The sequence below is a fragment of the Bufo bufo genome, chromosome 10 (genome assembly GCF_905171765.1).
Source record: "Bufo bufo chromosome 10, aBufBuf1.1, whole genome shotgun sequence".
Taxonomy (NCBI): domain Eukaryota; kingdom Metazoa; phylum Chordata; class Amphibia; order Anura; family Bufonidae; genus Bufo; species Bufo bufo.
The window spans coordinates 128662942-128684174 of record NC_053398.1 but is presented as its reverse complement, the minus strand read 5'-3'; the positions used below and the strand labels follow the sequence as shown (position 1 = coordinate 128684174).

At 46.3% G+C, this 21233-nt stretch overlaps 1 protein-coding gene across 1 annotated transcript; it reads left to right on the top strand.

Annotated features, from left to right (window-relative positions):
- Nucleotides 1-2349: 2349 nt before the first annotated feature.
- On the top strand, nt 2350-21232 carry SLC22A31 (solute carrier family 22 member 31). Its single transcript, XM_040410842.1, has 9 exons — nt 2350-2778; nt 12113-12216; nt 12692-12846; nt 17422-17590; nt 17697-17842; nt 18413-18521; nt 19528-19736; nt 19818-19929; nt 20230-21232. Exons 1-9 carry the CDS (start codon nt 2365-2367, stop codon nt 20609-20611), a joined length of 1800 nt encoding a protein of 599 aa, XP_040266776.1. The 5' UTR covers nt 2350-2364; the 3' UTR covers nt 20612-21232.
- The last annotated feature ends 1 nt before the right edge of the window (nt 21233 follows it).

Here is a 21233-nt window from a genome sequence, read left to right as displayed (position 1 = left end):
TACTCGCCCGCGTGAAAGGGGCCTTATTTATGCTACTGGATAAACTGGACAGACGGGAACAGATGTAGGGAAGGGCTGAGAAATGGCGATGCCCATCTGGTGATGAGGACTCTCAGCTACTTCTATGGACTTTCTCATGAAGAGGCGCAGGATTAGATTCCAGAAACTGAAATGATATACCGTAATTCACTGGCTGATGACGTATCCTGCCATACTGTACAATACTCGTAGCCTTTCAATGACATTCTGGATGTCTATTACGGTATTTCTCAAACGGGGTTAACCCATGATTCATGTAAAAAATGAGAACGAGACATCACCTAGTACATGACAACGTCATGAATAAGGATCAGTATTAGAGCATCCGAAACATGTAGACCTGCTTGCCGTGTTGGATTGTTTTTATCCTGTGTCATTTTGGAATAAAGTACAACGTCTTTTTTGGAAGCTGGACATCCCGTCTTATTTTCATATAGATGACAATACTTTCACATTAGCGGTTTTGTTTTCCGGTATTGAGTTCCGTCCTAGGGGCTCAATACCGGAAAAGAACTGATCCGTTTTATCCTAATGCATTCTGAATGGAGAGCAATCCGTTCAGGATGCATCAGTTTCAGTCCCTTTTACGTTTTTTGGACGGAGAAAATACCGCAGCATGCTGCAGTTTTACCTCTGGCCAAAAATACTGAACACTTGGCGGAATGTGACATTGAAGTGTATTAGTGCTGGATTCGGCATTAAGTGTTCCGGCAAAACGGATCCAACTATCCGGTATGCGCATGCCCAGACCTTTAAAAATGCAACAACAACAAAATTTAATACCGGATCTGATTTTCAGGATGACACTGGAGAGACGGATCCGTTATTTCAATGCATTTGTCAGACGGATACGGATCCGTCTGACAAATGCCATCAGTTTGCGTCCGGATCGCCGGATCCGGCAGGCAGTTCCGGTGACTGAACTGAATGCCGGAATCCTCTGCCGCAAGTGTGAACGTACACTAACAAAGCTAGAACCAGCCCTTAACCTCAGATGGATCCGGAGATCTCCACAATCACTGCTCCTATTTTGGCTGATCAGCGGGTGTTTCCTTTCTTCTGCAATTACAAAAGTGCAAAATGTAGAATATATTTAATGATTAGTGATGTCAGGGTGGCAGATCACGCTATACGTCTCATTAACAAACTGACTGTAATACTAATGTATGACCCTATTATATATGAGCTCTCAGGGTAAGGCCTCATGCACACGACCGTTTTGGTCCGCATCTGAGCTGCAGTTTTTGCGGACAAGAACAGGTGTACATGAGGCCTGAGGGAATCACAGACCGCCCATGTGTCCATTGACTTTAATGGACATCAGTTGTTTTTCACTGACCACGGGTCCGTGGTGATACAATGAAGGCATGCCCTATTTTGTCTGTGATTATGGATCCCTCATACATATTAGGCCTCATGCACACGACCGTTGTGTGTTTTGCGGTCCGCAATTTGCGGATCCGCAAAACACGGATGGTGTCCGTGTGCGTTCCGCAATTTGCGGAACGGCACAGACAGCCATTGATATAACTGCCTATTCGTGCCTCATATGCAGTGTAAACTGTTACTGCACCCTTACAGGACGTACGGCCAGGTGCTGGCGGTACACCAGTTTTATATCAATACATATATATGGATTATTTTATTGCGTTTGTGCACCACTTATTGTCGCTTGGGCACCATAGCCCATATTGAGCAGTGTGCCATGTTGGCATGTATGGTGCTATGCTACATTAAGACGGGCGGCAAACTAGTTAGTATCCTTGTATACTGATATATACATGTAGGTAATGATGGAATTATAGGGGGAGATGTTAGTTGTTGCCCCTAGCAACCAACCAGGTTCCTGCTTTCATATATCAAGGGTATGTCTGAAGATAAGAGCAGGATTCTGATTGGTTTGTAGACCTTAGAGCAGTTGCCCATAGCAACCAATCAGCACTCTGCTAGGTTTAAAGATAAGAGTGGGATTCTGATTGGTTTCTATACCTTGGAGCTGTTGCCCATAGCAACCAATCAGATTCCTGCTTTCACAGATCATGGGCAGGCTTGAAGATAAGAGCGGGATTCTGATTGGCTTGTAGACCTTAGAGCAGTTGCCCACAGCAACCAATCAGAATTCTGGTAGGTGTGAAGATAAGAGCGGGATTCTGATTAGTTTCTAGACCTTAGAGCTGTTGCCCATATCATCCTATCAGAGTTCTGCTTTAATATATTGAGCGTTGGTTTGAAGATAAGAGCGGGCTTCTGGTTGGCTGCTTTTCTGTAAGGCGGAGGGGAAGATGGCGCTGGCTGTGTCCTGTCTGCTACAGCGGCGCTGGAAGGATGTTCTGTCGCAGACACCTGGAGTATCCCGTAAGCTGGCTCCATGCCCTTCTCCGCCCCGTCCTCGCTCCTCCCTCGGCTCTCTCCACTCTTCTCAGCTCTTCTTTAGCTTCCCAGACTCGCATGGACTTTGACGGGAAAGTGTGGCCCTTGGCGGGCGGCTTCGGCCGCTACACCCGGCTGGTGGCCGTCGCCTCTTGGCTGCCAAATGTGTTTGTGTCCCTGGGCTTCTTCTCTGACGTCCTGTACACCGGCGCCCCGGATTACCAATGCCAGGGGCTGACCGGGGGCCCCTGCGGAGGAGGCAACAGCAGCAACAACAACTCAGGGGCCACACTCAGCAACAGCAGTAGCTGCCCCGGAGAATGGGGGCTTCAGACTCAGAGCTGGCTGGAGAGCACCCTGGTTACACAGGTGAGGGGACGACGTGTGTCATCTATTAACCCTTAAGACACCAGGATCGCTGATTAGGTCCCTGTTCACATTGGCGCTGCGGTTTCTATTAACAGAACTGATGCCCCAGTGCCCGATCACTTAACTGACGTCACAGTGGGGCCTATCATGGCGTACTGCAGGTGTGAACACAGCCTGACAAGAATAAAATGTTGCAAGACTGTTTTCATGGCGTTTTTGGGATTCTGTTACCGGTTGGTTCTGTTGTGCTGGCCTGGTGTCCAGACAGACGGCGATTGAAGCAGAGGCATATGTCCGCCCGCGGTATAGCGCCATTCAGTGGAGCTAAGCCGCGAGCTGTTTTGTGGCCTTCCACGTGAACAACCGCGACAGAAACCGCCACGGTTTCTTTCGCAGAGTACATGGCGGATTTTAACTGCGTCCTTAAATTGGACCCTTTTAAAGGAAGATTTATCAGCCATATGATACATCATATATGTAGTGGTCCCATCGATACTTAGAGTAAATGTGCCACAGCACAGCGCCATGGGTGGCCGTGTCCTTCCAGCATGTATACGAGGTGTAATAACGGGTGGCTGTGTACTCCCAGGATGTATATGACGTGTAATAACGGGTGGCCGTGTCCTTCCAGCATGTATACGAAGTGTAATAACGGGTGGCTGTGTACTCCCAGCATGTATATGAGGTGTAATAACGGGTGGCTGTGTACTCCCAGGATGTATATGAGGTGTAATAACGGGTGGCTGTGTACTTCCAGCATGTATACGAGGTGTAATAACGGGTGGCTGTGTACTCCCAGGATGTATATGAGGTGTAATAATGGGTGGCTGTGTACTCCCAGCATGTATAGTAAGTGTAATAACGGGTGGCTGTGTACTCCCAGGATGTATATGTGGTGTAATAACGGATGGCTGTGTACTCCCAGCATGTATATGAGGTGTAATAACGGGTGGCTGTGTACTCCCAGCATGTATACGAGGTGTAATAGCGGGTGGCTGTGTACTCCCAGCATGTATATGAGGTGTAATAACGGGTGGCTGTGTACTCCCAGCATGTATACGAGGTGTAATAGCGGGTGGCTGTGTACTCCCAGCATGTATATGAGGTGTAATAACGGGTGGCTGTGTACTCCCAGGATGTATATGAGGTGTAATAACGGGTGGCTGTGTACTTCCAGCATGTATACGAGGTGTAATAACGGGTGGCTGTGTACTCCCAGGATGTATATGAGGTGTAATAATGGGTGGCTGTGTACTCCCAGCATGTATAGTAAGTGTAATAACGGGTGGCTGTGTACTCCCAGGATGTATATGTGGTGTAATAACGGGTGGCTGTGTACTCCCAGCATGTATATGAGGTGTAATAACGGGTGGCTGTGTACTCCCAGCATGTATACGAGGTGTAATAGCGGGTGGCTGTGTACTCCCAGCATGTATAGTAAGTGTAATAACGGGTGGCTGTGTACTCCCAGGATGTATATGAGGTGTAATAACGGGTGGCTGTGTACTCCCAGGATGTATATGAGGTGTAATAGCGGGTGGCTGTGTACTCCCAGGATGTATATGAGGTGTAATAACGGGTGGCTGTGTACTCCCAGGATGTATATGAGGTGTAATAACGGGTGGCTGTGTACTCCCAGGATGTATATGAGGTGTAATAACGGGTGGCTGTGTACTCCCAGGATGTATATGAGGTGTAATAACGGGTGGCTGTGTACTCCCAGGATGTATATGAGGTGTAATAACGGGTGGCTGTGTACTCCCAGGATGTATAGTAAGTGTAATAACGGGTGGCTGTGTACTCCCAGGATGTATATGAGGTGTAATAACGGGTGGCTGTGTACTCCCAGGATGTATATGAGGTGTAATAACGGGTGGCTGTGTACTCCCAGGATGTATATGAGGTGTAATAACGGGTGGCTGTGTACTCCCAGGATGTATATGAGGTGTAATAACGGGTGGCTGTGTACTCCCAGGATGTATATGAGGTGTAATAACGGGTGGCTGTGTACTCCCAGGATGTATATGAGGTGTAATAACGGGTGGCTGTGTACTCCCAGGATGTATATGAGGTGTAATAACGGGTGGCTGTGTACTCCCAGGATGTATATGACGTGTAATAGCGGGTGGCTGTGTACTCCCAGGATGTATATGAGGTGTAATAGCGGGTGGCTGTGTACTCCCAGGATGTATATGAGGTGTAATAGCGGGTGGCTGTGTACTCCCAGCATGTATATGAAGTGTAATAACGGGTGGCTGTGTACTCCCAGGATGTATATGAGGTGTAATAACGGGTGGCTGTGTACTCCCAGGATGTATATGAGGTGTAATAACGGGTGGCTGTGTACTCCCAGGATGTATATGACGTGTAATAGCGGGTGGCTGTGTACTCCCAGGATGTATATGAGGTGTAATAACGGGTGGCTGTGTACTCCCAGGATGTATATGAGGTGTAATAACGGGTGGCTGTGTACTCCCAGGATGTATATGAGGTGTAATAGCGGGTGGCTGTGTACTCCCAGGATGTATATGAGGTGTAATAGCGGGTGGCTGTGTACTCCCAGGATGTATATGAGGTGTAATAACGGGTGGCTGTGTACTCCCAGGATGTATATGAGGTGTAATAGCGGGTGGCTGTGTACTCCCAGGATGTATATGAGGTGTAATAACGGGTGGCTGTGTACTCCCAGCATGTATATGGGGTGTAATAGCGGGTGGCTGTGTACTCCCAGGATGTATATGAGGTGTAATAACGGGTGGCTGTGTACTCCCAGGATGTATATGAGGTGTAATAACGGGTGGCTGTGTACTCCCAGGATGTATATGAGGTGTAATAACGGGTGGCTGTGTACTCCCAGGATGTATATGAGGTGTAATAACGGGTGGCTGTGTACTCCCAGGATGTATATGAGGTGTAATAGCGGGTGGCTGTGTACTCCCAGGATGTATATGAGGTGTAATAGCGGGTGGCTGTGTACTCCCAGGATGTATATGAGGTGTAATAACGGGTGATGTTGGTGCTCGCTGTACATGGATCAGCAGATTATTGGGGAATTGTTCATGTTACAATTAGGGATCGACCGATATTGATTTTTTTAGGGCCGATACCGATAATCTGTGAACTTTCAGGCCGATAGCCGATAATTTATACTGATATTCTGTGAATTTTCATTTTTGAAAAAAAATGAAAAGTTCCTACACAAATCTGCTGAAAATGAATGTTTATTGTTAACGTTTAGTTTTTTTTTTGTAAATCTTTTTTTCATTTATAATTAATATAACCCCCTTAGGGACTAGAACCCTTGTCCTATTCACCCTGATAGAGCTCACACTGTCCCTGCTGCTTTGTGCACACAGCAGCAGGGAGCTGACTATGGCAGCCAGGGCTTCAGTAGTGTCCTGGCTGCCATGGTAACCGATCGGAGCCCCTGGATTACACTGCTGGGGCTCCGATCGGAACTGCCTCTGAGGAGGAGGGGACCCTGTGGCCACTGCCACCAATGATTAATACTGGGGGGCTTGGGTGGGGGGGCGCACTGCACCACCAATGATTAATACTGGGTTTGGGGGGGGTGCGCACCACCAATGAAGATAACTATCTCGTTAATTCATATACAGGAGGCGGGAGCTGGCTGCAGAATCACATAGCTGGCTCCCAACCTCTATGACAAGTATCTGGGATCTGCGGTAGTTAACCCCTCAGGTGCCGCACCTAAGGGGTTAACTGCCGTGGATCGCAGCTACCACTCAGAGGTCGGGAGCCGGCTATGTGATTCTGCAGCCAGCTCCCGCCTCCTGTATATGAATTAATGAGATAGTTGCCTTCATTGGTGGTGCAGTGGTCACAGCCCCTCCCCTCCTCTTGTCCTCCCTCCTCCCATTGGCAGTAGCAGCGGCACAGGGGGGAGGGAGACACTGCTTCCTTCTCCCCTGTGCTGCTGAGGGAGCACAGAGAGCAGCGCGATCCTTGTTCCCGATTCGCTATCGGCAAAATAGATGCCGATAACGTTCAAAATCCGGAATATCGGCCGATAATATCGGTAAAACCGATAATCGGTTGATCCCTAGTTACAATTCCAGAATTTAGTGCAGTCCTGGGAATGCTCTGTTAGTTTCCTTAGCTGCAGTTTTATTCCTCGGGTTCAGTCTGTCTTCCCTTCTTCTGCCAAGAACATGGAGCCTCAGGATGACGAGGTGTGCACAGAGCAGCCACGTGTTGTGTGCGCCTCACCTGATCACGGCCTCTACATGCATGTCATACCGCCTGGAGGCAAATAGCGTCTGCAAGTTCAGAAAGTGACTCCTACTTCCAGAAAGCACTCAGTGCACAGTGCCAGCCACCCCTACACATTTCTAAAGGGCACCCACTGGTGGCCTGATGTCAGCAAGGTACGTGCAGGGTGCCCCACGTTTGTATTACATGGTGTCCATTCCATGCATGGACGTTACAAGTCCTCAATAGTGAGTTTCCTGATGGAACACTTCATGGCAGGGATGCAGTGCTGTGTGTGGCCCTCTGAGACCGTATCACACATGACAGGCTTAGATACACTCATCAGCTCACTATACGTGGAACTTGTCTTAAAAAGCCGACGTCTGTCTACAAAATATGGGACATTTCAGGAATGCTGCTTAATGCCAGGAATAGCTGAGATGGACGTCAGATCTCGGCAGGACGTTGTCTTAGCAATGCGGAATTCCTGTCAGAAAATCAATGGAAGGACACCACGGGGAGCCATGATGGGAGACAGGCGAATAGCAAGATCACCCCTCGCAGTTAAGGAGGCGTTATGAGACTTGTGCCCACTGGAAGGGTGGACAGGCATCATCAACAGGTCCAGAATGATTCCTGTCTTGAGCATAGACACCCACTGTACTGACCAACTGCAGTCCTAATTACAGTTTTTTCAAGGCACTGTAAAAAAAATATATATATATATATATTTTTTTTTTTACAGTGCCTTGAAAAAACTGTTCATACCCCTTTCCTTTCTAGATTTTGTCACTTTACACCCACAAACTTAAATGTATTTTGTGTGATAGACCAACACAAATTAGTAACTGTGTGAAGTGAGAAGAAAATGATATTAAATAAAAATCTGAAAAGTGTGGCGTGCATTTATATTCAGCCCCTTGTACTCTGATACCCCTAAATAAAATCCAGTGTCACCAATTGCATTCAGAAGTCAATTAGTAAGTGGAGTCCACCTGTGTGTAGTATAACTACAGCTGTTCTGTGAAGGCCACAGAGGTTTGTTAGTGAACATTAGTGATCCAAGAGCATCATGAGAATCAAGGAACACACCAGACAGGTCAGGAGTAAAGTTATAGAGAAGAGGAATGCAGGGTTAGTTTATTTAAAAAAAAAAAATAAATAATATATATCTATCCCAAGCTCTGAACATCTCACGGAGCACTGTTCAATCCATCATCCGAAAATGGAAGGAGTACGGCACAACTGAAAACCTACTTAGACATGGCCGTCCACCTAAACTGACAAGCCAGGCAAGGAGAAACAGCCAAGAGGCCCGTGGTCACTCTGGAGGAGCTGCAGAGATCCACAGCTCAGGTGGGAGATTCTGTCCGCAGGACAACTGTTAGTCGTGTACTCCACAAATCTGGTCTTTGTGGAAGAGTGGCAGGAAGAAAGCCATTTTTGAAAGCAAGTCATAGGAAGTCCTGTTTCCCACAAGCCATGTAGGGGACACAGCAAACATAGAAGAAGAAGAGGCTCTGGTCAGAAGAGACCAAAGTTAAACTTTTTGGCCTAAATGCAAAACACTGTGTGGCGGAAAACTAACTGCACATCACCCTGAACACACCATACCTACTGTGAAACATGGAGGTGGCAGCATCATGCTGTGGGGAGGCTTTTCTTCAGCAGGGACAGGGAAGCTGGTCAGAGTTGATGGGAAGATGGATGGAGCTAAATACAGGGCAATCCTGGAGGAAAATCTGGTAGAGACTGAAAAAGACTTGAGACTGGGGCGGAGGTTCACCTTCCAGCAGGACAACAACCCTCAACATCCAGCCCGAGCTGCAATGGAAGGGTTTAGATCACAGCATTTTCATGTGTTAGAATGGCCCAGTCACAGTCCAGACGTAAATCCCACAGAGAATCTGGGGCAAGACTTTTTATTTATTAAAAATGTTGAAAACCAGCTATCATTAAATTTTCACTTCACACATACTTGCTAATTTGTGTTGGTCTATCACATAAAATCCCAATAAAGTACATTTGTTTGTGGGTGTAACGTAAAAAAAGTGGAAAAGTTCAAGGGGTGTGAATAATTTTTCAAGACACATTATATATATATATATATATATATATATATATATATATATATAATCACAGTTGCAAGAAAAAGTATGTGAACCCTTTGGAATGATATGGATTTCTGCACAAATTGGTCATAAAATGTGATCTGATCTTCATCTAAGTCACAACAATAGACAATCACTCAATTTGCTTAAACTAATAACACACGAAGAATTAAATGTTACCATGTTTTTACTGAACACACCATGTAAACATTCACAGTGCAGGTGGAAAAAGTATGTGAACCCCTAGACTAATGACATCTCCAAGAGCTAATTGGAGTGATGTGTCGGCCAACTGGAGTCCAATCAATGAGATGAGATCGGAGGTGTTGGTTACAGCTACCCTGCCCTATAAAGAACACACACCAGTTCTGGGTTTGCTTTTCACAAGAAGCATTGCCTGATGTGAATGATGTCTCGCACAAAAGAGCTCTCAGAAGACCTACGATTAAGAATTGTTGACTTGCATGAAGCTGGAAAGGGTTATAAAAGTATCTCCAAAAGCCTTGCTGTTCATCAGTCCACGGTAAGACAAATTGCCTATAAATGGAGAAAGTTCAGAACTGCTGCTACTCTCCCTAGGAGTGGCCGTCCTGTAAAGATGACTGCAAGAGCACAGCGCAGACTGCTCAATGAGGTGAAGAAGAATCCTATAGGGTCAGCTAAAGACTTACAAAAGTCTCTGGCATATGCTAACATCCCTGTTAGCGAATCTACGATCCGTAAAACACTAAACAAGAATGGATTTCATGGGAGATACCACAGAGGAAGCCACTGCTGTCCAAAAAAAACATTGCTGCACGTTTACAGTTTGCACAAGAGCACCTGGATGTTCCACAGCAGTACTGGCAAAATATTCTGTGGACAGATGAAACCAAAGTTGAGTTGTTTGGAAGAAATACACAACACTGTGTGTGGAGAAAAAGAGGCACAGCACACCAACATCAAACCTCATCCCAACTGTGAAGTATGGTGGTGGGGGCCATCATGGTTTGGGGCTGCTTTGCTGCGTCAGGGCCTGGACGGATTGTTATCTTAGAAGGAAAAATGAATTCCCAAGTTTATCAAGATATTTTGCAGGAGAACTTAAGGCCATCTGTCCACCAGCTGAAGATCAACAGAAGATGGGTGTTGCAACAGGACAACGACCCAAAGCATAGAAGTAAATCAACAACAGAATGGCTTAAACAGAAGAAAATCCGCCTTCTGGAGCGGCCCAGTCATAGTCCTGACCTCAACCCGATTGAGATGCTGTGGCATGACCTCAAGAAAGCGGTTCACACCAGACATCCCAAGAATATTGCTGAACTGAAACAGTTCTGTAAAGAGGAATGGTCAAGAATTACTCCTGACCGTTGTGCACGTCTGATCTGCAACTACAGGAAACGTTTGGTTGAAGTTATTGCTGCCAAAGGAGGTTCAACCAGTTATTAAATCCAAGGGTTCACATACTTTTTCCACCTGTACTGTGAATGTTTACATGGTGTGTTCAATAACAACATGGTAACATTTAATTCTTTGTGTTATTAGTTTAAGCAGACTGTGATTGTCTATTGTTGTGACTTAGATGAAGATCAGATCACATTTTATGACCAATTTGTGCAGAAATCCATCTCATTCCAAAGGGTTCACATACTTTTTCTTGCAACACATACACACTTACTTTTTCTACTTTCACGTGTGCTGAGCTGACTCAGTGGGTATATAAGATGTGTTGAGCTGGCTCGGTGGGTATATAAGGGGTGTTCTAGGCTGTCTGCACACAAATCCTTCGTTGCTGTGATGGGTAAAAGGGGTGATTTATCAGAGTTGCAGGAGGGATGATTATTGGCTTTAGAGCTGAGGGTGTCGGTATTTCGTCAGCGGCACAGTGTGAACTGTGTGCTATGGTCAAAGTGTACGGTGAGTGGACAGCATGGTGAATAAGACACGTGGTGCTCTGCAGTTTCCACGTCACATTGATGTAAGAGGTGACTTTTGGCTACAAAGGTGGGTGAGGAAGGGCCAACATGACACAGTGGAGCAGCTCACCACCAAGGTGAACCCGGGGCGGCTAGACATGTGTCTGACACGACTGTTCAGAGAACCCTGCAGTATATTGGGCTCCGGAGCAGACGGACGGTCCCTGCACCTCTGATACCCAAGTTGTATTGGCAGAAAAGGCTTCAATGTTTGCGGCAGTATCCGAATTGGACCTCTGCAGATCAGTAAAGGGTTTTCTCCTCTGAATCGCACTTTCTGCTTCATGGAACGGTTGGACGTTGGCGGGTCAGGCGAGACGCATCCGAGAAGAAACTTCCTGCAACCATTTCTGGAAGAACACAAGCTGTGGTGGCAGAGTTATGGTCTGGGGAAGGTTTTCGTGGCATTCTGTGGCCCGCCCATCCATGTGGAAGGCACTCTCCACCGGTCTGGGTATAAATCCATCCTTACAGATATTGTACACCCATACATGCTGATTGTCTTCTCTGGGGTGGATGGAATTTTCCAGAATGACAATACGACATGTCACACGACTAGAATTGTCCAACATTGGTTGGGAGACCAAGACGTCCAAGTACTAACCTGGCCCCCGTATACCACAGACTTAAACCCAATTGAGCAGCTGTGGTCCCACCCCGATGGTCGTGTTTGCTCTTTGGATCCTCCACCAGCGGTGGGATGCACTGCAGTCAGCATGGCTCCAGATACCTGTGACAACCTACCAGGACCTCATGGAGTCACCCCCCAGCCCGTCTAGCTGCTGTCCGTCCAGCTCTCATTGCTCAGAGGCTTTTTGGAATAGTTGAAATAGGTGATATGAAACATGAGCCTTCTATCCGTTTATCACTGCACGTCGTCATGTTTTATGTGTGTGAATGGCTGGGGTGTCAGTGATTACTGCGCACAGCTTCTTCTATATTTTCTAGTCTTCTGTATTATGATCCCATCTCTTGCTGAACCCGCAGATCTTACAGTTAGATCTGAGTACCTCAGTCATTGTGATTACAGCTTGGTGTCCTTCTTTTTGCCAGTGGGACCTCGTGTGTGAGAACGGGTGGAAGGTGCCGCTGGAGCAGATCTGTTATCTGATTGGCTGGTTGTGCGGTTTCATCATCTTCGGATGTGTATGTGACAGGTAAGAACTATAACTCCCTGTTCACTGAGACCCCAGCGAGTCGCCTCATTGGGGTTCCCTATATGTTTAAAAAAAAAGGCAGGGTGGTATTACAGGGGCTGCTGCCATCATAACTGACAGGGCGCTGATGCCAATCGCTTACAGGTTAAAGGAATTGTCTTCCCATTACTCGCCTGGTAACTCCAGCAGCGATGCTCTCCAGGGGCCCACAGGTCTTTATTCTTTGGGTGCGATATGCTGTAAATCAGTGTGGGTGCTGAGGCCACCGATTATTAGATGGGTGTACGGCAGGTGATCGCTCCAGGAATACAAAGACCGGCAGAGACTAGTGCAGAAGTTAATGTGGATTATAACCTTTCCTGCTCAATTTCTTGAATTTCCAGACAATCCCTTTTAAAAGATCTATCCATTTGTAATGATAAAATCCATAATCTACTGTATGAGAATTGTCCTCACATCTGTCTATCTGTTTCAGGTTTGGACGGCGCAAGGCTTTCATCAGTGCCCTGATGGTGGCGCTGCCCCATGGGGTGGCCCTATGCTTCTGTCCAGGTTACTTCAGCTTCCTGGGCATCAGGATAGTCTTTGGTGCGGCTCTGGCTGGAATCTTCCTGTCTTTCTACATAGCAAGTGAGTGCAATATGTGAGCTGCTAGGAGGGATAGTAGGAGCCAGACATCCAGCGCCACTCGGCACAGCGCCTCCTCATGTTGTCTCCTGTTATTTGCTTTGGGTGGTTTCTGTGTTTGCTGGAACTTTGTGACCGAAATGTGAAAGAAGGAGGAGGGGGGAGCGTCTTACACCAAACACACATTTTACTTCTTAACTCAATATATCAATGGACAGCTTCTAGTTTCAGGGGTGGAAAGAAACCCACTAAGGCTACTTTCACACTAGTGTTTCTTGCTAGATCCAGCAGGGCTCTGCAAAAACCACTTGCGTTACTGGTAATACAACCTCCTGCATCAGTTATGAACGGATCTGGTTGTATTATCTGTAACATGGCAAGGACGGATCCGTCATGAACAGCATTAAAAGTCAATGGGGGCGGATCTGTTTTTTATTGTGTCAGTTAAATGGATCGGTTCCCATTGTGGGTTATGACGGATCCATTTTGCTCCGCATCCCATGACAGAAAGAAAACCGCAGCATACCGGTATGGGAACACAACCAAACGGAACGGAATGCATTTTGGAGCGTTCTGTTCAGTTACGTTTTGTCCCGATTGACAATGAATGTGGACAAAACGGAAGCTTTTTTCCCCTGATATGGAGATCCTCTGTCTGATCTCAATACTGGAAAGTAGAAACGCTAGTGTGAAAGTAGCCTAAGGCTGGTTTCACACGGGCGTTGCGGAAAAAGATGCGGGAACATGCACGATTTTTCCGCGCGAGTGCAAAACATTGTAATGCGTTTTGCACGCGTGTGAGAAAAATCAGCATTTTTGGTACATGTTTTGGGATCTGTGTTGTGTAGATTGCATTATTTTCCCTTATAACATGGTTATAAGGGAAAATAATAGCATTCTGAATACAGAATGCTTAGTACAATAGGGCTGGAGGGGTTAAAAAAAATAAAAAAAATAATTTAACTTACCTTATTCCACTTGTTCGCGCAGCCCGGCATCTCTTCTGTCTTCTTCTTTGAGGAATAGGACCTTTGATGACGTCACTGCGCTCATCACATGGTCCATCACATGATCTTTTACCATGGTGATGTATCATGTGATGAGTGCAGTGACATCACCACAGGTCCTTTTCCTGTGCACAGCATAGATGAAGACAGAAGAGAAGCCGGGCTGTGCGAGCAAGTGGATTAAGGTGAGTTAAATTATAAATATATATATTTATTTATTTTTATCCCCTCCAGCCCTATTGTACTATGCATTCTGTATTAAGAATGCTATTATTTTCCCTTATAACCATGTTATAAGGGAAAATAATAATGATCGGGTCCCCATCCCGATCGTCTCCTAGCAACCGTGCGTTAAAATCGCACCGCATCCGCACTTGCTTGCGGATGCTTGTGATTTTTACGCAGCCCCATTCACTTCTATGGGGCCTGTGTTGCGTGGAAAACGCACAATATAGAGCATGCTGCGATTTTCACGCAACGCACAAGTGATGCGTGAAAATCACCGCTCATCTGCACAGCCCCATTGAAGTGAATGGGTTCGGATTCAGTGCGGGTGCAATGCGTTCACCTCACGCATTGCACCCACGCGGAAATCTCGCCCGTGTAAAAGGGGCCTAAAGGGTGCATTTCTGGCAGCTTACATGTGTACATGTCCACTCCTGTGTTCAGATCGGCCTTGTAGGTATAAGGAGACCTGTATAAAATGTGCTTCTGCTCTGGGCCTCATATGCATAAAATAATTATAATAACCTCATTAACATTTCTAAGAACTTTGCGCCCCTTGTGGTACACTCCCTTCTAAATCCACATCGAATCTGAAAATGACCCTGATCAGAACCCTGGTTTCTAGCATTTCACACTCTTCCATGGAGCTTAGATATAAGACGCTGTTTGTTTAGGTCCTCACACTGTAGACGTGCTTTAACGCGTCAAACTGCTCCATTATTTTTATACTTTTTATTTAGGGGGAGGCCACAGTATTTCATGCATGTCACCAGCAGCACAGGGGTGGCTACAGCGGCTGCAGAGAGTGAGGACCCAAACAAACAGCTCCACAAATCTCAGTTTCCTGGACCCTGAGAGTGGGGGTTTAATATTGAGGTTTACTGAAGTCCTGTATCTATTTGTGGAGTTAATTAGTAAGGGATTCACAATTATTTTTTCCTTAGCGAAGCTACTTTTTAACCAGCCGGTGATCTTTACCAGCACACTGGAAAATCTGGCTGTGGTGACTAAACTTGTGCATGTAAATAGCAATTACCCGAGTGACTTAAATCCTCAGTGTCAATAAGAGCAGAACATGAGTCAGGTAAAACAACTGGGTCAGTGGTTGCGTCTATTTACAGAATAGGAGCCATGTTGTAAGCCAGGAGGAAATTAAAGGGGTTGTCTGGGAGCACATGAAATTAAGCTGACAGCAAAATAGAAGAACAGCCATCATTCACATGTTAAATCCCCCAACGCAGAAGCTCTGGTCATCCCTGCCGGTCTTTGGCTGGAACATGCTGTACATCTGCCTGACCTCTGCAGGTTATCACTGGTGATTCTGGTGCATACAGCACTTTGAGGCCAGTGATTGGCTGCAGCAGTCATATGGATGTAGGACCTGTCCTCTCTGCAGGAAAACAAACGCAGACCAATGGGGACCACCAGATCATCAGAACTGATCAGCAGATGTTTAACAGGTGAGTATTGGTTGTTCGTTTATGTGACAACATTTTAATTTTGTCGTTCGGATAGGCCAGTGATAGGCAAACTGCGGCTCTCCAGCTGTTGCAGAACTACAACTCCCAGCATGCAAAGATTGCCTACAGCTTTCAGCCTACAGCAGGACATGGTGGGAGTTGTAGTTTTGCAACAGCTGGAGAGCCGCAGTTTGCCTATCACTGGGATAGGCTATCAATATCTCATCGACAGGGGTCCAACAACACCACACCCTGGTAATTAGCCGTTTCATAGTTGCACCTGTGTTAGAACTACACAGCTCCATCCATTGTGCAGTGGACAGAGCTTGTAATGGCAGGGCTGCTTTCATTCACTTCAGTGGGTTCATTCACTTCAGTGGGGGCAGTGCTGCTTTCATTCACTTCAGTGGGGGCAATGCTGCTTTTATAAAAAAAAAAAACATATGTAGTATGTGTGATTTTTGTGGTAGAACGACTGCAAAAACCACTGCAGACTTTTAAAATATAAGTGGATGTACCCTAAGGCTTATTGCACACGACCGTATGGCTTTTTCAGTGTTTTGCGGTCCGTTTTTCACAGATCCGTTGTTCCGTTTTATGTTTCCGTTGTGTTTCCGTTTCTGTTCCGTTTTTGTTCCGTTTTTCCGTTCCGTTTTTCCGTATGGCATATACAGTATACAGTAATTACATAGATAAAATTGGGCTGGGCATAACATTTTCAATAGATGGTTCAGCAAAAAACGGAACGGAAACGGAAGACATACGGATGCATTTCCGTATGTGTTCCGTTTTTTTGCGGACCCATTGACTTGAATGGAGCCACGGACTGTGATTTGCGGGCAATAATAGGACATGTTCTATGTTAAAACGGAACGGAAAACGGAAATACGGAAACGGAATGCATACGGAGTACATTCCGTTTTTTTTGCGGAACCATTGAAATGAATGGTTCCGTATACGGACCGTATACGGAATGCAAAAAACGGCCAGTAAACGGGGAAAAAAAACGTCCGTGTGCAGGAGGCTTAAAGCTCATACTGCAATCGTTCCCACGTTTAGCTGCTCAGCTTGTAAACAGTGGGCACAACACGCCAGTGCATAATATCATAACCTTGTTGTATTTGTACTAGTTGTATGCTGATTGCATTATTATGTAGGTTATGTGAATCCACAGCCGTATTGTTCTTAGGCTCCATTCAGACGTCCGCAAATTGGTCCGCATCCGTTCCGCAATATCGAGAACGGATGCGGACCCATTCATTCTCATTGAGGCAGAACGGCATGCAGAGAGCACACTATGTGCTCTCCGCATCCGCATTTCCGGAGTGCAGCCCTGAACTTCTAGGACGTGGCTCAGCCAAAAAATAGAACATGTCCTATTCTTTTCTGTTTGATAGGGGGTGCCGGCCGGGTGTATTGCGGATCCGCAATACACCACGAACGTGTGAATGGACCCTTAGTCTCCCAATAGTTAGGGCTCGTTCACACGAATATATTTTGCGTTCCATATACGGACACTCTGTGTTCTGTCCGCATCCGTTGCTCCGTTCCATGGCCCCGCAAAAATTATCAGTCCTGTCCTATTCTTGTCCGTTTTGCAGACAAGAATAAGCATTTCTATAATGGGCCTCCTGTTCCATTCTGCAAATTGTGGAAGGCACACAGACGACATCCGTTTTTAGCGGACCGCAAAAAACTGCACGGTCGTGTGAACGAGCCCTTAGACTGTAACTTCTGATTTAACATTTCTGTTATTTCCTGCTTTCTCAATATTATGCTTACCTGGATGTCAGTCGCTCTCAGGTAGGCACCACTAGCGCCCTCTACCTGTCTCCCTTCTTCTACCTGCTCTGACAATATATGGTGTAACTTTCTCTCTCACTCAGGGTTAGAGCTTTGCCCCCCTGGTCTCCGGCTCATGATAACCATGATTGGCGGGTTTTTCTGGTTAGGAGGTAAGCTGCTGCTTCCAGGGATGGCTGTGTTGTGCTCCGACTGGAAGGTCTTACAAGGGGCAGTGACTGGAGCGCTGCTGATACTTTCCGGTTATTGGTGGTAAGTGACTGATTGATGAGCGCCGTATGATAAGACATGATTACATAGAGAGTAGTGATTGCAAGCCTTATCATGTCCTACGTCACTAATGTCTCTTTATATGCAGCTGTCATTTACTCTTCCCTGAATCCCCCCGCTGGCTTCTGGCAACACAGCAGTTAAATCGTTGCAAGGCAGAGCTCTGCCTCTTCTCCAGGGCGAATGGAATAGACACAGGAGATGATTTTGCTGGTCGGGATGGTCTATTCACAGGTAAACAGCAAAGCTGCTAAAATATTGTTAATATTCAATAAAACTTACAAATTTAATGAATGTTTCTGAGAAGCCACAGAAACCAGACATCTCACTGACACATGCAAACTGGAGAACAGAGCCACCTATTAGCATTAGGCCTCCTGCAAACGAACGTGTGCGCCCCGTGGTCGTGCTGCGGCCCACAAAATGTGGGCCGCATTGCACGAACACCGTCCGTGGGGCAGCGGATTGCGGACTAATTCACTTTAATGGGGCCGCGATCCGGCCGTTCCGCAAAAAGATAGGCCATGTTCTATCTTTTTGCGGAACGGAAGTACGGGACGAAACCCCACGGAAGCACTCCGTAGTGCTTCTGTAGGGTTCCGTTCCGCACCATTCTGCATCTCCGGATTTGCGGACCCATTGAAGTGAATGGGTCAGCATCCCTCATGCGGAATGCAGACGGAACGGTGCCCGTGTATTGCGGATCCGCAATACGGCAACTGGACACCTACGGTTGTGGGCAGGAGGCCTTAAAATGAGAAAAACGTTTTTCTTTTATTCACAGTCTTACGCTCTTCCTTACAGAACTAGATTCACTTTGGGAGGGTTTCCCACGTCCTCAATATTACAGTGTCTGCAGTCTGTTCGGGACTCGTCTTATTTGGCGGAATGCATTGATTCTTGGATTCACGACGTAAGTTTTGATCAGCCAGAAGATCTACATGTGGAAATCCACTGGGAACCCCGATCATTTGATTATTTCATTTATATAGCGCTTAAATATTCTGTAGTGCTGGCCAAAAACTGACGTCACTCACATCAGTCCCTGTCCCTACTGGGGGTCCCAATCTAAATTCTAAATCAAATCATCTGTATGTTTTTGGAGTACCCAGAAGAAGCCCGCACGGGGAGAACATACCAATGCCATGCAGATGTTGCCCTGAACAGATTTAACCCCTAGATGGTTACACCCTATACAGTGATTGAGTTACTTTGCACTGGTACTGTTCCTACACTCGCCTGACAGGAGAGATTCATCAGAATAAGTGCAAAGGAAATGTGGAGCGGGTGTTCATACCAACCAATCATATTACAGCTCACATTTTCCCCAGACCCTTTGCAATATTTAAATGGTTGCAGAACGCTTCCACTTTTGCTTTGCACCTGTTTTGACAGCTCTTTCAACTACCTCACTTTTCCTGGGGCAAGGGCAATTTAGCAGACGATTGTCAGGTAGGAAGTGTTCTCTCCAGCACGTGCCTGCTCGTCAGTGAAGGAGAAGCAATCGCTAATGTCATCGCTCGTCCCCATACTGAATCATTGTTCGCCGGCCACAGATGCTGTTTAGACAGCACAATCTGCTGCCAGTAAACAGCGATTTAGGTGACCGCACCAACAATCCTATAACCTGATGAACTAGCATTTTGCTCGTTCATCGGGTAATCGGTGGCATCTTTACAACGGCAGATAATCCCTAACTAGCGCTCCTACAAATGCTTGTTAGCGATTATCTGGCCAAAGCTCTGCCATTGTAAAGGGCATTTGTTAGGCCAGCTTTTAAAGCCAAAAGGTTGAATATTTGTAGGTCACGTGCAGCGACTGCTATATTATGAGCACCTATGCACAGGACCCAGGATCTGAATTAAATAGGTAGTGGACGTTGTGTCAGTAATCTTACGTATATTCTGTCCCTCATGCAGGTTCATCGGCAGTGGCATCAGACCATGTTTTGCCCGGAACCTCATGGCTCTAGGTGGCTCTATTCCATATTTTCTCCAGACTGGTAGTGAAGTTCTTGCTTGTATCTTCCTCTGCATCACTGTGAACCACTGGGGTCGTCGTGCAGTTCTCCTCCTGTGCACCATCCTGACTGGGTTCAGCTCTCTGCTGCTCCTGGCCCTCACACAGTGTAAGACTCTCACAATCAGTGCTTGTCCTATATCCTGCTCTGAATGCCTTCACTAATAACTGACCCCTCTCTCCCATCCAGACCTCTTTACAGCAGTGTCTATAGCCATATCTGTGCTGGGATCCCTCTCTTCTCATGCTGTAGTGATGCTGAGTGTCTTCTATGCCAGTGAGGTGTTACCAACAGTAATCCGGTGAGTAAATGATCTGACCTGGCACACTCGCCGGCCTAAAGGGATTTTCTTGTTTTTTCATGGAAAAGAAAATGATCCATTTTTATAACATACCATTCTACTGTCAGACAGGGGCCAACTGCCCTGATACAATTCTGCTGACATTCCTTTCTTATAAGTGCATGTACAGTATATTATTAAATTGTATGATTTCCTTTTCTATAAGCAAATAAAAACTGGAGTGCCCCTTTTAAGTGTATATATTTCATGACTAGACCTCTATACAGAAGGTAATATGATTGTTTTCCATCTTGCACCTAGGGGTTCTGGCCTGGGCCTTATTCTGGGTCTCAGTATATTGGGCCAGGCTACGCTTCCAATCATGAATCTTCAGCAGAGATCCGGCTTCTTCTTGCACCATGTTGTCCTCTCATCTTTTTGTATCCTGTCAGTCCTTAGTCTTCTCTTACTGCCAGAAACTAAAAGGAAGGGTCTTCCCGACACTCTGAGACAAGGAGACAGCCTGCGTCGTCCACCGCTCCTCATACATGCTACCCAGGATGCAGTGCCACTGCTCTCCCATGGCAAGCCCCGTGCGGACTACAATCCAGATAGCTATGCCCAGCTAGCGAGTGCCACAAAGAAAATGATTAAAAGAAACTCCATAAATGGACAGGATAATGAAGCTTTGATCAATGATTAAATGGACCACGGCAATGTAAATAACCACACCAGGGACCGCCGAGGGCAGATCACCGGGGAGGACACCTGTATGCCACAATAGTGATTTTTATTACATGTATAAAACATGGAATTATCAGGAACTTCTCCATAAGGTGGAACCATCAATCCTCAAGATGTAGCGAAATCTGCCCCAGCATTGACCCACTCCTCCTGCCAGTGATGCTCCATTACATTAGCTCCCAGGACTTCATCCCAGTGCATTAATACAAACTTCCCTCCATCTGCATCCCGACCCTCTCACTTCACCACGTCCTCTGCCTCATGAAACCCAGGGGGACACAGTGACCCCCTGCCGAAACACCCAGTGTTATCTACATCATCCTACACCTACTGAAGCTGGTCCCAGTCTCCTGCAGTAACATAAATAAGGAAACCATTCTACTTTACAGTTACTGTAAACAGTTAAACACGTGGATTGGTCATCTTCCTGTGGACCATGGAGACCTACAGTGCCCATCTGTCTGACTGTTCATCAATACAAAAACCAGGACATTACAGAACCATGAATATATATACACTGGGATTGCTATGAAAGTTCTTCACCAAAGCTTCTAGCTGATCCCCCAATGGACAGACTTGTG

Excerpts from the sequence above, each read along its gene's own strand:
- SLC22A31 (XM_040410842.1), top strand. The coding sequence starts at position 2,365 with ATGTTCTGTCGCAGACACCTGGAGTATCCCGTAAGCTGGCTCCATGCC. Across the intron at positions 12,847-17,421 it reads CCTGTCTTTCTACATAGCAA|GGTTAGAGCTTTGCCCCCCT; the intron begins GTGAGTGCAATA and ends TCTCTCACTCAG. Across the intron at positions 18,522-19,527 it reads TTGATTCTTGGATTCACGAC|GTTCATCGGCAGTGGCATCA; the intron begins GTAAGTTTTGAT and ends TCCCTCATGCAG.